The following is a 13,854-nucleotide window of genomic DNA, read 5'->3' as shown; positions in this document are numbered from 1 at the left end:
AGGAAGGACGATTCAAAATGGTACAAGCAGAATGAACGACCGTTTTGAAAAAATACGCAGGGAAAAGATCAGAAAGAAGAGGTGTTCCCACTGCTTCTCCAGTAGGTAGTTTGCCTTCTTTCTACCTTTCTGTATTTTCTGAAGTTGACAGTTGTGCATATGTGGCTTTTATAATTGGGGAAAATTTTTTTCAAACCCTAAACACCATAAAACATTTTCCTATTCCAGACTTAGTAACTCTGTTGCCTAAACTGCTCACCTCATGTCCTCGATAAATGACAGAGCCTTGAGATTATCAGCAAAGACCTGTGATCCATGTAACTTACATTCTGATGCCAGCTTTACAATGGGCTGGTTATTAAACCCTGCCAAATGCTTTCATGCCTAGCATGGTGAATCCTATGTCAAATGGTGAGTAGGTTCTAGTATTATCTTTCTGCTAAAGACATAGAAATCAGAGCTCAGAGAGGTGTGGGCCCTTGCCCAAGGTCACACAGCTCAAAACCACCAAGCTGGGAGTCCTACCCAGCTGTGTGTGACCCTGCAGCTTGAGCACCTAAGCTGACCAGACTTGCCTCCTGAAAGAAGCAGCAGGGAGAGAAACGCCTGTCAGGAGCTGCCATCTCCTGCACTGGATTTTTAAAAACCAAAGTAAAGCAGAAAAAACATTTTGGGGCACTCACCTCTCTCTTCTTATCTCTTCAGCAGTGTTCCTCTGCCTGCCCTCTTACTTGCTCTCTCCTTGTTTCCTTTTTTTTTCATTTTTTTCTTTCTTTCCTTTTTTTTTTTTTCCTTTTCCTTTTAACTAATCACTCAGTTAACAAGTTAGCTTTGTGAAGCTCAGGTCGGTACCTAGTGACTGTGAGCGTGATAAAGAAATCAGCCGCCACCGATACAGAAGTCAGAAAGGTTTAAATCAAATCATCCTCCACAACAATGACATTAATTATGCTTTTAACACGTTTTACTGCTTTTTTTCTCACTTCACGCCACATCTGTGTGAACAATATCCAAAAGATTTACGGTTTTCTTTCGTAATTACAGACATACAGGCTGCACACTTATCAAAATACTTGCTGAGCAATCACGCCATATCGCATTCTCTGCCAAAGATTTGTGTTGGCAGCAGTCATTCAAAACAAAAATGTTGAATCAGGACTTGTGTGGCTTTGGAGGGGGGTGGAAAGTATTTCGACAAATAATTTGCCTGTCAAGAAATATAAAAACAGGAGAGTGTGCATCCTGGCAAATTTTCTAGGAGTGTTATTTTTCTGGAGGGGGTTGGAGCAGTGTGTGTGTGTGGGGGGGATAGCGAGCAGGGAAGCTCCGAGCACCAAAAACACATCTGACATTTGGTTCTTGTGTCTGAGGATAAAATTTAATGAGAACAAAAATATGTCTTCCTAATTCCCCTAAGAAATCATTAAAACATTTTGTTATTCTTAAATGTCTCGAAAATGAATTAGAGCCCCTAAAGGGGCCGTTCGAACGGTATGTCTCCATCAGTTAAGGCTCCTTTTCTCCAACTCAGTGACAGCTAGGGACGTGCGTCTCCCTCGCCTCTCCACTTCTGGGGAGCAGAGTTGGGAAATTAGACGTGTGGAGTCAGCACCAGACTTGGAACGACCCTTTGGGGAGAGGGCAAGAGGGCATGAGGGCCTTCTGGAAAGCTCCGCACCAGTCCTGGGACCTCTCACAGTCCCTGGCTGGCACTGTGGCCCTGTGATTGTGTAAAGTGAACCCCGGAATTAACGGCTCTTTGACAAGCAAGGGCCATAGCCTCTCCTCGCCCTCAAGCACTAGACTTGCTGGTGCTCCCCGAGGTTTGCCACTAGCGATGATCATTCGAGCGATGATGTGGTCACCACTGCCACCGGAATGCAAGCTCCCTGAAGGCCGGATTTGCATCTGCAGGCTCACGGCTAGGTCTGCAGTGTCTAGCAAGTACCAGGCACATGGCAGGTACTTGATAAATGCTCTCTGAGTAAATCAACATGTGATTTACAACAATTATTAGGTACTTACTGGGTACCAGATTCTGGGTATACAAATTCAGTATGACTCAGTCCCAGGCTTAGAGAATTTCACTTCTAGGGAAGCCAGACACATACATGATGATGAGAATAGCTCAGTCCCCAATTTCTACAAGAAGAGGCTGAGATTCAGAAGGCGAACTAATTTGTCTACAGTCACCCAGCGAGTAAGTGGTCCAGGTAGGATTCCACCCTGAGTCTAGCCTGGAGCCTGGAAAACAAGCCTGTCTCAGTGCTGCCCTTGATGCTACAGGGGAGGTATATGAGGCCCAGAGGATGAGCCTTGTGTGGGAACTCCTGGGAGACATCTGTGGGGTCTGCTGTGGGTCACTCTCCAAAGTCATTAGTCACGGAGACCTTAAAGACTGAAGAATGATGGAAATTAAGAGGGTTTATTTTCCCATGATTTTCCCAGATACCTCTGATGAGAGCAGAGACATAAGCAAAGTGCCTGCCATGAATGGGGCCTCTCAGCCACATGCCTGGTATGGTCCTCAGTGAGGGTGACACCTGCTGGGGCTGTGGACATGGCTGTCTAGGCCTCTTGCCCCACAGCCATGTCCCCATAGTGGGTGTAGAGCCCTAAGGGCCATATGGTCCAGCCTCAGCCATTCTTGCTGCTGAAACATCCTCATTGAGAAGACCCACGCAGCATTCTGCTCTCCTGGGACTAGAGGGCAGGACCAGGGCAAGGAGGGTGTTTGTAGTATGCACATGCCTCTACATGAATGGTGGCCCCCAACATATATCCATGCCCTAAAGCCTGGAGCCTGTGAATGTGACCTTATTTGGGAAATGGATCTTTGTAGATGTAATTAAGTTAAGGATCTTGGTAGAAGATCATCCTGGATTGCCTGGGTGGGCCCTAAATCCAATGACCAGTGTCCTTATAAGGAGCTGAAGGTTTGGGACCCAGACATATGGAGGAGGGGCCATGTGAAGACAGAGGTACAAACTGGAATGATATGGCCACAAGCCAAGGGACATCCGGAGCTTCAAGAAGCTGCAAGAGGTTAAGGAAGAGCCCCTCCCCTAGAGGGACCTTAATTTTGGATTTCTGGCTTCCAGAACTATGAGACAATAAATATCTGTTGTTTGAAGTCCCCCACTTGTTACAGTAGCCTTAGTAAATGAACACAGACTCCCTTGTGTAGGCAAGTTGTCACACAGAGCAGACATTCTGGAAATATTTGTTGAATGTGCTGAGACCTGAGCCTCGCTGCTCCTCGGGCATCAGACTCAACCTCTTTGTACCCCAGTGAAGGGGACTGGTTGATCTGTTCCCTGGGGCTTGTAACACACAGAGGGCAGAACAATCTCTTTTCCAGGTAAGTGCTTGCTGTCTGTCTACCTACCTATCTATCTATCTATCTATCTATCTATCTATCTATCTATCAATTTGAGACAGAGAGCAGAGAGAGAGAGAGAGAGAGAGAGAGAGAGCGAGCGCGAGCAAGCAGGGGAGGGGCAAAGAGAGGGGGAGAGAATCTTAAGCAAGCTGCATGCTCAGTGCACAGCAAGATGTGGGGCTTGATCCCATGACTGTGAGATCATGACCTGAGCCAAAGCCAAGAGTCAGATGCTTAACTGACTGACCCACCCAGGCACCCCAGGGGGAGTACTTTTTAAACTCTGACATGTTCACAGGGCTCAGGGAGCTTGTGAAAATGCAGAAGCTGACTGGGGCCTGAGGTGCTGGATTTCCAACCAGCTTGCAGGGGGACCACACTTTGAGTAAACAGGCTGAAGGATTCCCTCTTCTCCTAGACCATGGGACATGAGGGACAGCCTTAAGTCAGCACTGCTGTGTCAGTTGCCTAGGGCTGCCGTGAAAAAGTGCCACCAACTGGGTGACTGGAAGCAGCAGGTATTTACTCTTTCACAGCTCTGGAGGCCAGAAGTCTGAAATTGAGGTGTCAACGGGGCCCTGCTCCCACTGAAGGGCCACAGGGGAGGATCCTTCTCGCCTCTTCCAGTTCCTAGTGGCCTCAAGAATTCCTGGACTTGGGGCCACATCACTCCAACCTGTGCCTCTGTCTACACCTGGCTTTCTTCCCTTGTCTCTCTGTGTCTTCTCTTCCTCCTATAAGGATGCTAGTCATATCCAGATGGTCTCATCTCAAGATCCTTAACTAATTACATATGCAAAGACCCTGCTTCCAAATATGATCATATTCTGAGGTTCAGGGTGGACGTAAATTTGGAGAGGACACTACTCAAGCTACTGTGGTTGCCCACGACAGATGGAGTGAGGGACCTTCTCACCCCATGAACACAAAGCTTCCACAAACGACCTTGACCTCGGGTAGAAATGATTTTGTCTTATCCATGGCTTGGCTTAGTTGGGATTTCATTTTCCTCTTCATAAACCCCAGCCCCAATCACCAGATAGTACCGATTCCTGGGGCTGTGTGGAGGGGCCCGGAAAGGCCTGGGGGGCTGTCTGGGTGGAGGGAGTTAGCACAGAGAGTCCCTCCCAGACCCACTGTTGTTAAGCAAATCACTACACTTCTATGGGCTTCCTTTTCTGAGTCAAGGAATGAGAAGGTGGCATAGGATGGGCCATTTTGGAAAAGGGAAACTTTTTACAGAAATGTATCTGTATGTCTTAGGTGAACAGCTCAATGTTCTTAAACTGCTCACTGCTCTGTGATTGACACCGAGATCAAGAAACAGCATCTCTGGCCCCCAGAGGCCCCTGATAGGAACTATCGCCCTCTTCCAACAGAAATCACTCTCCTGACTTCTAACAGTACAGGTTAATTTTTTTAGTTGAGGTGAACTTTCTAGAACATACAATTTACCATTTTAAAGTGAACAACTCAGTGGCCACTGGACATTCACGATGCTGTGCAACCACCACCTCTATCTAGTTCTAGAACATTTTTATCCCCCCAAAAGGAGGCCCCATACCCACAGTCACCCCCGCCTCCGCCCCAGCCCCTGGTAACCACCAATCTGAGATCTGTCTCTAACAGATTTGCCCATTTATGACATCCCGGTATGTGTGGAATCTTACATTATGTGACCTTGTGTCTGGCTTCTTTCACCGAACGTCATGTTTTTGAGGGTCATCCACGGTATAGCAGGTGTCAGGGCTTTGTTCCTTTTTATGGCTAACTCGTATTCCACTGTATGGATGAACCAGTTTAGCTAGTCACCCGCTGAGGCACACTTGGGTTGTTTCCCCTCTTCATATTTTATGTAATAGAGTCACACAAGTACGGGTTCTTTTGGGTTTGGCTGTCGCTGAACATAAAGTTTTTGAGGTTGGGGAAACATTTTGAGGTCTTTCCTCTGGCACCCTCTGTCCTTCGTGGCAATGGGATGGGGGTTCTGGCAGTCAAGACATGTGGCTCCCCAAGAAGGTCCAGGTGGGAGATCTAGCTCCCTGGCTAATACTGGAAGGTGGTGGGGGAAGGTGGAGGAGTGTGTGGGGACATGTCACGCCAGACTGTGGGCCGTCTCACCCCTACAAGCCTCACCTGTGCAGGGCCTAGCCTAACCCAGGCATCTTGGCCTGTTCTTAGATCCCACTGACGGACGGTCCCTGTGTAATGACCTAATGGCTGGCTGTTTCTTGTCATGAATTATTCAGTTAATGGAAGCCAAGTGTTTCTTACCTGGTGCTTCAATTAATTGCTTGTAAACGCTCAGGAAAGCTGCCTCGGCCTCCTGACTTCTCTTACTAAGGGCCACCACCTTTGGAAACAAGAGAAAGAGTCATGTGTAATCATGGCATCTGAGTCTAGAAGAAAATAGGATCATTTTCTGTATCTGCAAACATGGGATGGGGAGGAGGAGGGGAAATGAAAGTCAAAAGTGTAGAGATTACAAAGTCCAGGTTCAAGGGTGCCTGGGTAGTGCAGTTGGTTAAGCATCTGACTCTTGATCTCACCTCAGGTCATGATCTCACAGTATGTGAGTTCGAGCCCCGCACTGGGATCTGCGCTAACAGGGTGGAGCCTGCTTGGGATTGTGTCTCTCCTTCTCTCTGCCCCTCCCCAGCTTGTGCTCTCTCTCTCTCTCTCTCAAAATAAATAAAGACACTTAAAAAATAAAAAAAAGAAAGTCCACATTCAAATCCTGGCCGTACTGGATCCTAGCTGTATGACCTTGGGCACATCACTGGCCCTCTCTGATCCTCAGTTTCCTCAGCTGGAAAATGGGTGAAAACTAGAACCTCCTATAAATAGGCCTCCCAGGCCTCTTATGGGGACTGAATGAAGCTGCATGTTAAGTGTTTAGCACAGGGCCTGCAACAGAGTATTTTACTAACAGCTATTATTATTATCGCTGTTATTAAAGGGTAATGCTGGAGATTCAAATATGACACATGTTCTGGGGGAAAGTGGGACACATCTGGGGAACATTCCTAGCTACTGAGAATTAAAGAGAAATTGTTAAAGCTCTCATAAGATGGCAAATAACTCAACACATGATTCCTGACTGATGAAAACACAAATGGCTGAATGACCCAGTGGTGAAGAGTTCATTCATGCATTTGTTCTCTTGCTCACAGACTTTCTTCACTCTGCCGGTGAGGTTCCATAAGATGAATTTCAGCAAGACATTTCTGGGACATAGTGCCATCTCATCCCTCTCTGCTCCTGGCTACGAATTCTGAGCTCTGGCCTCACAGTGGCCTTGATGCTGGCTCTTGGTAGCCAGTCCCCTTGGCATAGTCCTGGGTCATCCCAGCACATGGCTAGAGCGAGCTTCTTATCCACAGGCCGCCATCCCTACATCCTTGGGAATATTCAGGGCTGGGTATCCCCCTTTGGACTGGAACATCCTTATTCTCTGATACTGATATACCTCTCCCTCTGGTGCCAACTTCTTCAATGATGAATCTATGGGGAATATCCACTTGTAAATCACCCTCTTGCAAAGTTGCGCTTTTCTTCTGAATCCCAGTGATGTCATTTGGAGGAGTGTCTGTGATCAAATTCCTTCCCTCGATGTGAGCTCTGTGAGTACATTGTCTGGTGCACAGAAGGTACTCAACAGAATTTGCTGAATGAACAAATCTAAGCGGGTTGCACCAACTCAAGGTCCTGCCTGTGATGCCATCCTGGAAATGAGAGGGGCCAATTCTGAGACAGTTCATTCAAAGAAGTGGCCAACTAAGGCACAGGCTTTGGGATCAGGTCACCTGGGTTCAAATTCCAGCCCCACTACTTACTGTCTTTGTGTCCTGGAGCAGATAGGTCATTTCAATCCCTATGTCTCTACTTCCTCCTCTGTAAAATGAGGATAATAACATCACACCCTCCCTTGCTGGAGGATCAAATGACTTAACACATGTAACGCCCTTTGTAAAACTCATGGGATGCATTAAGTCGCATATATGTCACCTCTTGGTATGACCGACCCCTTCCTTCTTGCCTGTTAATGGGGACAGGTTCTGTCCAGCGCCGGATGATCAGCCTCAGGTGCACTTATCTGGTGTGATACAAAGACCACCTGAGAAGGCCCTGCCTCCACACACAGCACACTGGGAAGAATTCAAAAACCACAGAGGTTCCCCTAAAGCTTCCAATATGGCAGCCAGAAATCACATGTGGCTACTGAGTACTCGAAATGTGGCCAAGTCCAAATTGAGATGTGGTGTGAGTGCAAAATACACACAGGGTTTCAAAGACTTAGTAGAAATAATAATAAAAAAAAATGTACAACAGCTCATCGGCATTTTTTATATTGATTACATGTTGAAGTGATAACATTTTGGATATTCTGGGTCAAATAAAATTTTTTATTAAAATTCATTTCACCTGTTTCCTTGTACTTGTTTTTCAATGAAGGTACTACAACATGTAAAAGTACATCCATGGATCACATTATATTTCTATTGGACAGCATAGCTTGAAGGTTTTACAAGGTCCACAGAGAATTCATTATTTAAGAGGTAGAGGGAAATGTATGGTTCATGTTGAGTAAATGATTTTGTTTTATTATTTTTTTATAAGCGTTATTTTTTTAAATGTTTATTTATTTTTGAGAGGGAGAGTGCAAGCAGGGGAGGGGCACAGAGAAGGGGACAGAAGATCCAGAGTGGGCTCTACACTCACAGGAGCAAGCCTGATATGCAGCTCGAACTCACAAACTGTGAGATCATGACCTGAACCAAAGTCAGATGCCCAACTGACCGAGCCACCCAGGCGCCCTGAGCAAATGATTTCAAAAAGGTCAGTATCAAAAGTTCCTTAAGTCTCTTGCTGTTATTCTGAGAACGGCCTCCAGTATTTTTTTTTTAATTTTTAATGTTTTATCTTAATTTGAGAGACAGAGAGAGAAAGAGAGAGAGAGAGAGAGAGAGAATCTGAAGCAGGCTCCAGGCTCTGAACTGTCAGCATGGAGCCTGACGTGAGCTGTGAACTCACGAACTGTGACATCATGACTTGAGCTGAAGTCAGATGCTCAACCAACTGAACTACTCAGGTGCCCCTAGTCTCTGGTCTTTTAAATTCCAGAGTGAATGACAGTCTTTCATTCATTCAGCAAATATTTCCTGAGCACCTGCTATGTGCCAAGCACCGTGGGCTGAGAACTCAGTGATGAATAATGCAGACTTGAGTCCTACCCTCATGGGACTCACAGTCCAGTGGGGAGATTGACATCAAAGCAGATACTCCAGATAACTCATTAACTACAAGTGCTAAATGCTTCGAAGGAAATGTACAAGGGGGCTTTGAGAGTGTGTAAGTGGGGAGGGTGACCCCACTTTGAGAGGGGTGACCCAGTTTGGTGGGTGGAACATTAGGAACTGTCTCCTGGAAAAGAAAAGGCAATGGTAAACATAAAGAATGTTCCAGAATCTAGGAAAGGTAGAAAATCTACCAAGTGCAGGTAGATTTTAGTTTTTGCTGAGATGGACAAGACACAGTTTCTGTTCTGGGAACTCAGAGCTAAGTGGGAGACACAGCTACACCCAAGGGGAACCATAATAAGAGACGAGGTGATGCAAACGCTGGAGTTTCTAATGTGATGAGGGAACAATTAATTCAGAGTTTGGGGGGGCATCCTTGATGGGCTAATAAAATAATAATAAAATTATAACATTCAGCATTTACCATGTCCCGGATGCTCTTACTATCCACGATCATCTCTCCCCACGGACACACCAATCATTGAAGGTCATTATCCCCACTATGCAGATGAGGAAACTGAGGATCAGAGACACTGAATAACTTGCCAAAGATCACCCAGTAGGTAAATGGCAGAGCAGGATTCATGCCAGGTCTGGGGGTTCAAATTCCTACTCTGAATCCAGATGCTGGCCCCTTTCTCCTGGATAGAAAAACCCTCAGCCAGTGGGGATAGTCACTCAGACTCCACGTGCAATCTTATGACATCATCTATGGCTGTACCAAGACACGGACTGCTGTGCTGCTGATCTGCAGCCCAGGAAAAGCCATGAGAAATGGAAGCAATTCATTTCCTGATCCCTAGATGGAAAATTATCAAAGATCAGACCGCAAAGTCTGAATGCTTCATTTTACAGTCATCCATGCTGAGCATGTGTGGTGAATGGGGTTTGGGGAAAAGTCTAAGAATGTTCCACTGACTTCTAAAAAGGAACTCTGGCAGGGGTGAGGCAAGTGCCAGAAGATTCCTTTAATGTTTCCCTGTCCTTGCCTATAGTAACCTCTGCTTTCTGCTCATGGTGCTTATCAGTTTGTAGGGGAGTGTTATTTATCTGTGTGACTGTCTCCTTATACTATTGGTCTGCCCATTAGAGCTACACTGTCCAATATAGTAGCCACTAGCACATGTGGTGACTGAGCACTTTGAAATGTGACTATTCCAAATTCAGATGGGCTGTAAGTGTAAAATATGGGATTTCCAAGTCTTAGGATGAACAAAGGTTGTAAAATATCTAATTTTTTATACCCATTTTATGTTAAAATGATGACATTGTACATACTGGGTTAAGTAAAATATATTATTAAAATTAAATTCACCTGTTTCTTTTTACTTTTTAATGTAGCTATTCAAAAATTTAGATTACATATGGGGCTTGCATTACATTTCTACAGGACAGTGTTGGTCTAAATCAAGGGGTGGTAAACTATGGTCCTTAGTCCGATTCTGGCCCTTCACCTGTTTGTGTAAATAAAGTTTTATTGGATTACAGTTGCAGCCATTCTTTTATTTATTGTCTACAGTTGCTTTCATGCTATAATGGCTGAGCTCCTAGTTGTGACTAAGACTCTGGCTGTAAAATAAAAAATATTTGGGGTGCTTGGCTGGCACAGTCAGTAGAGTCAGTAGATCTCAGGGTCATGAGTTTGAGCCCCATGTTGAGGGTACAGATTACTTAAAATAAAATAAAATAAAATAAAATAAAATAAAATAAAATAAAAAAATATTTACTATCTGGTGCTTCATACAAATGTTTGCTGATCCCTGCTTCAGAGACTCATCTAATGGCTAGATAGTATTTTCAAAAGCAGAGATCTAAAAACATCTTGGAACAGCCCTCAGTTTTAATCAGTTCAAGTTTAGGACTTCCCACAGTAAATATGACTTGAAGACAGTAGCCATGGGGATGCCCTGCCTGTTCAGTCTTGTTTTAGAGCAATGACTTTGTTTCCAGAATACCAGGTCAAAATTCCTAATAGCATTAGAGCCCGATCCGGTGCTGGGCCTAATGTCATTAATCTCTTGGTCTCAGTTTGTTGATCCATCAAGTGGGAAGAATGATCGCCATTTGGCAAGAAGCTGCTGGGGAGGAATGAGCTAACATGTGGCAAAGGGTCCCATAGAAGTTGGCAAAAAGCTTTCTGATAAAGCAGTTAATTAAATCTTCTTCCAATCACACAGGATGTGTTTTCCAAAGTCTGCAACTCTAGTGCATTTCACCCATGTGCCCAGACAGGTGAGCTTGGCACAAATAAAAGGCCATGTGTCTCTGCCTCATGGCGGGGCCCTACCACACAGAAGGGCGGGAGAAAGTGTCCAGAATGACAGATTTGGCTTGTGACAGGCAGATCTTTGAAGGCCATCTGGAGAAGGAGGAGGAGGAGGAGGTGGCGGCCAGCTACAGACACCAAGAAGGTCACCATCAGAAATAGCTCAGCATCTGATGGAGCACGTGGCATTTACACCACCCGCTGTAATACGAGGGTGAAAATGTGTTTGGTCCCCCGAGTATGAAAATAACAGGTGCGGAACCAGTTAAGTCAAGGGAGAGGCAAAAGCCTGTTCTAGCCACTTAGCTCTCGTCTGTCAAGTGGTTAAAAGTGGCAAATTCAGGGGCCTCTCGAGGCTGAGCTTCCATAAGCTATCCGAGCTAGTGGTGACAACATCTACTGGTTATCAAGAACTTCTCTGTCCAAGCTCTCTACAAAGAATGGTCAGAGCTTTCGGAAGCTGAATCCTTATTCAGCGCTCAGTGCCTTATCTTTGGAATCTCTCCCCCCCCCCCCCCCCCCCGGCTACCCCGGTGCTCAGATGTGAGCACTGTTATGCCCCCATTCTTCAGAGGAAGAAACTGAGGTTCAGGGAGGCCAAATCACTTGGCCAACTGAGAGAACCAGTTAATGGCAGAGGCGGCCCAGAGTCCTCTCACTCCAGGGCTCAGGCTTAAACTAGAAACGAGTGCTTCCCAAAGCATGTTGCACAGTCCCCTGGCCATGACAAGGAGGACCTGTGGCTAAGTCTGCACACACTTTCTGCCTGCGTATGTACAGAATGGACGCTCAGACAAGAGCTGTAGGAAAAAGTCCCCTTTAACTCAGCTTAGCCCAGTGTTTTCCCAAATGCATTCAGGCCACAGAACTTTTCCCTTCAGAGAATAAACCTGGAAACTAAGGTTCTGTGGAACACACTTGGAAAACAGCTTTCTTTTACCACTGGGTCCTGGGCTCCAGGGAGGGTAGTGTGCAGTGGTTCTGGGAGATAGGGTGGGTGTGTTTGATATGGCAGGATTCTGGGAGAAACTGAAGCCTTATGGGCAATTGGGAGGAGGTGGGTGCTCCAAAGATCTCAGGATCAGCACCTCTGAGGAGGACGCAGAAGGCAGGAGATCTGGGGAAAAAGGCATCAGCTCGGGATGGCGAGGGGTGGGGGGTGCCCTTTAATGCTCTCTGAGGCCTGGTTCTCCCTCTGGAGGCCTTGTGTGCAAATCTGAGGGGCTGCATAGGGAGCAAGGAGGGGTAGGAAGAATGGGTGGAGGCACAGAGAGGAAGGAGGCCCGGAGAGCCAGGGGTGCGGAGAGCTGCAGTGTTCATGGTCACTGAGGGAAGAACACAGAAGGGGGTCATGGAGAGTCAGGGAGGCACAGACATCGGGGGAAGCATGGAACCAGGGGTCAGAATGAAGGGGGAGCAAGGGGTGGGGGCACAGAACCCAAGGGGAGCACTAACAGTGGAGGGGGGTGCATGGAGAATGAGGGGGGGCAGGGGCATGTGGAGAACGAAGGGCAGAAGAAACCCGGCAGCTGTGAATGGGGGAGTAATCTGCTCACTGTGGTGGCTGCTCCGGGCAGGGTGCAGGGTCTGGGGTAGGTGTTGGTGCCCAGGTCCAGGGGGCTGCTGGAGAGGGGGACAAAAGAACAGACTTGAAAAGTGATTCGGAGATAAACTCCTGACTCGGGACAAGGTGGAGGCTGAAGGTGGGGAGGGGTGCGGGGTGCATTTAGTCAAGAGAGAGGAGCAGACTCAGGGGGACACACATAAGAACAGTCTATAACCAGCTAAAGATCCTTGTGGCTATTGTGTCGAGAGAAATAGATGCATTCATTCTGAGCCATAAATATTCCATAGGTAGGAGTGGACCAGGGGTGAGAGGAGGGTGGACATTTCAAGGGGACGCAGTCTTAGAAAGCTCTAAGTTCTCAAAATGGGCCACATTATGAGACACTGAGCTCCCCATCAGGAGAGGCATCCAGTATATGACCACGTATCTGTGAGACTGTCAAGACACTCAGGGAGAGTTGCACACAGGGCTTTGGCTAGACTATCCAGAAGGCTTATACGTGATTCTAAGATAAGAGTCTGTGTGATAGATCCCTTTACTTTAGAGTAATATTCTGATTTTCTACCACCTGTAAAATGGGATAACACGTATCCTGTTGGGCTGGTATAAGAGTTATTAACACTAATAATAACAGTGACTACTAAGCACTAACTCTGTGTTAGGCACTGTGTTAAGTGTCGGACACGTATTATCTCATTTAATCGTAACTCTGAGGAGGTGGTGTCACCTCCCATTTGATGGATGAAGACGCTGAGGCACGGAAGGGAGAAGGCCACACCATGTGGGAGCTGGGCCTCAGATTCAGCTTAGCTGGTCTTCAAAGCCCACACTTCTAACCCCTGCTTGGGACTGACCCTAGCGGGGGGTTTGTGGAGGCGGCTGGACTCTCTGAAAGAGCTGGAGGAGCTAGGTGGTTAGGGGACTGGGAAGCCAGGAGGAGCCGAGCATCCAGCTCTTCAGCAGAAGCTGATTCTCCCGCCTCACACGGTGTGTCTGTTGGGAGCTCCTTTCCCGGGTTGAGCGCTAACGCTCTGTCTGCTATAAATCATTGATGTGGCAGAGCAAATGAAAATTACAATTTAATGTCGGGGCTTAAATAAGAAATAAGAGTTTGACTCTTATTTTTGTTGGCTATTGTTGATCTGCGCTTTCTCAGCTCCTGCCTGGATGGGGGGCAGAAGGCTGACACACTCTGGCCTTCTGAGGTGGGGGCACTCCGCGAGGGTCATGGGGATTCTGGAGAGGCCTCATCTAGCAGCTTAGGAGCCAGCACCAGATATTTCTAGATCCTGACAGGATGGAACAGAATTAATGTATCTGGCCACATGTTACTATTTTG

General features: G+C 46.7%; 1 protein-coding gene across 11 annotated transcripts in view; it reads right to left on the bottom strand.

Annotated features, from left to right (window-relative positions):
- Positions 1-13,854, bottom strand: part of CUX2 (cut like homeobox 2) — a 281,761-nt gene that overhangs the window by 56,314 nt on the left and 211,593 nt on the right. For 10 of the 11 annotated variants that reach the window (XM_027044198.2, XM_027044201.2, XM_027044194.2 and 7 more), the window contains one exon: positions 5,657-5,735. In XM_027044198.2, the coding sequence (XP_026899999.1) occupies positions 5,657-5,735 (79 nt within the window). Of the gene's footprint in view, positions 1-5,656; positions 5,736-6,851; positions 7,108-13,854 lie in introns of all 11 variants that reach the window. The other variant, XM_053206443.1, reaches the window with a different exon arrangement.

The sequence above is a fragment of the Acinonyx jubatus genome, chromosome D3 (assembly GCF_027475565.1).
Source record: "Acinonyx jubatus isolate Ajub_Pintada_27869175 chromosome D3, VMU_Ajub_asm_v1.0, whole genome shotgun sequence".
Classification (NCBI taxonomy): domain Eukaryota; kingdom Metazoa; phylum Chordata; class Mammalia; order Carnivora; family Felidae; genus Acinonyx; species Acinonyx jubatus.
This window is presented reverse-complemented; position numbering and strand designations above follow the sequence as displayed.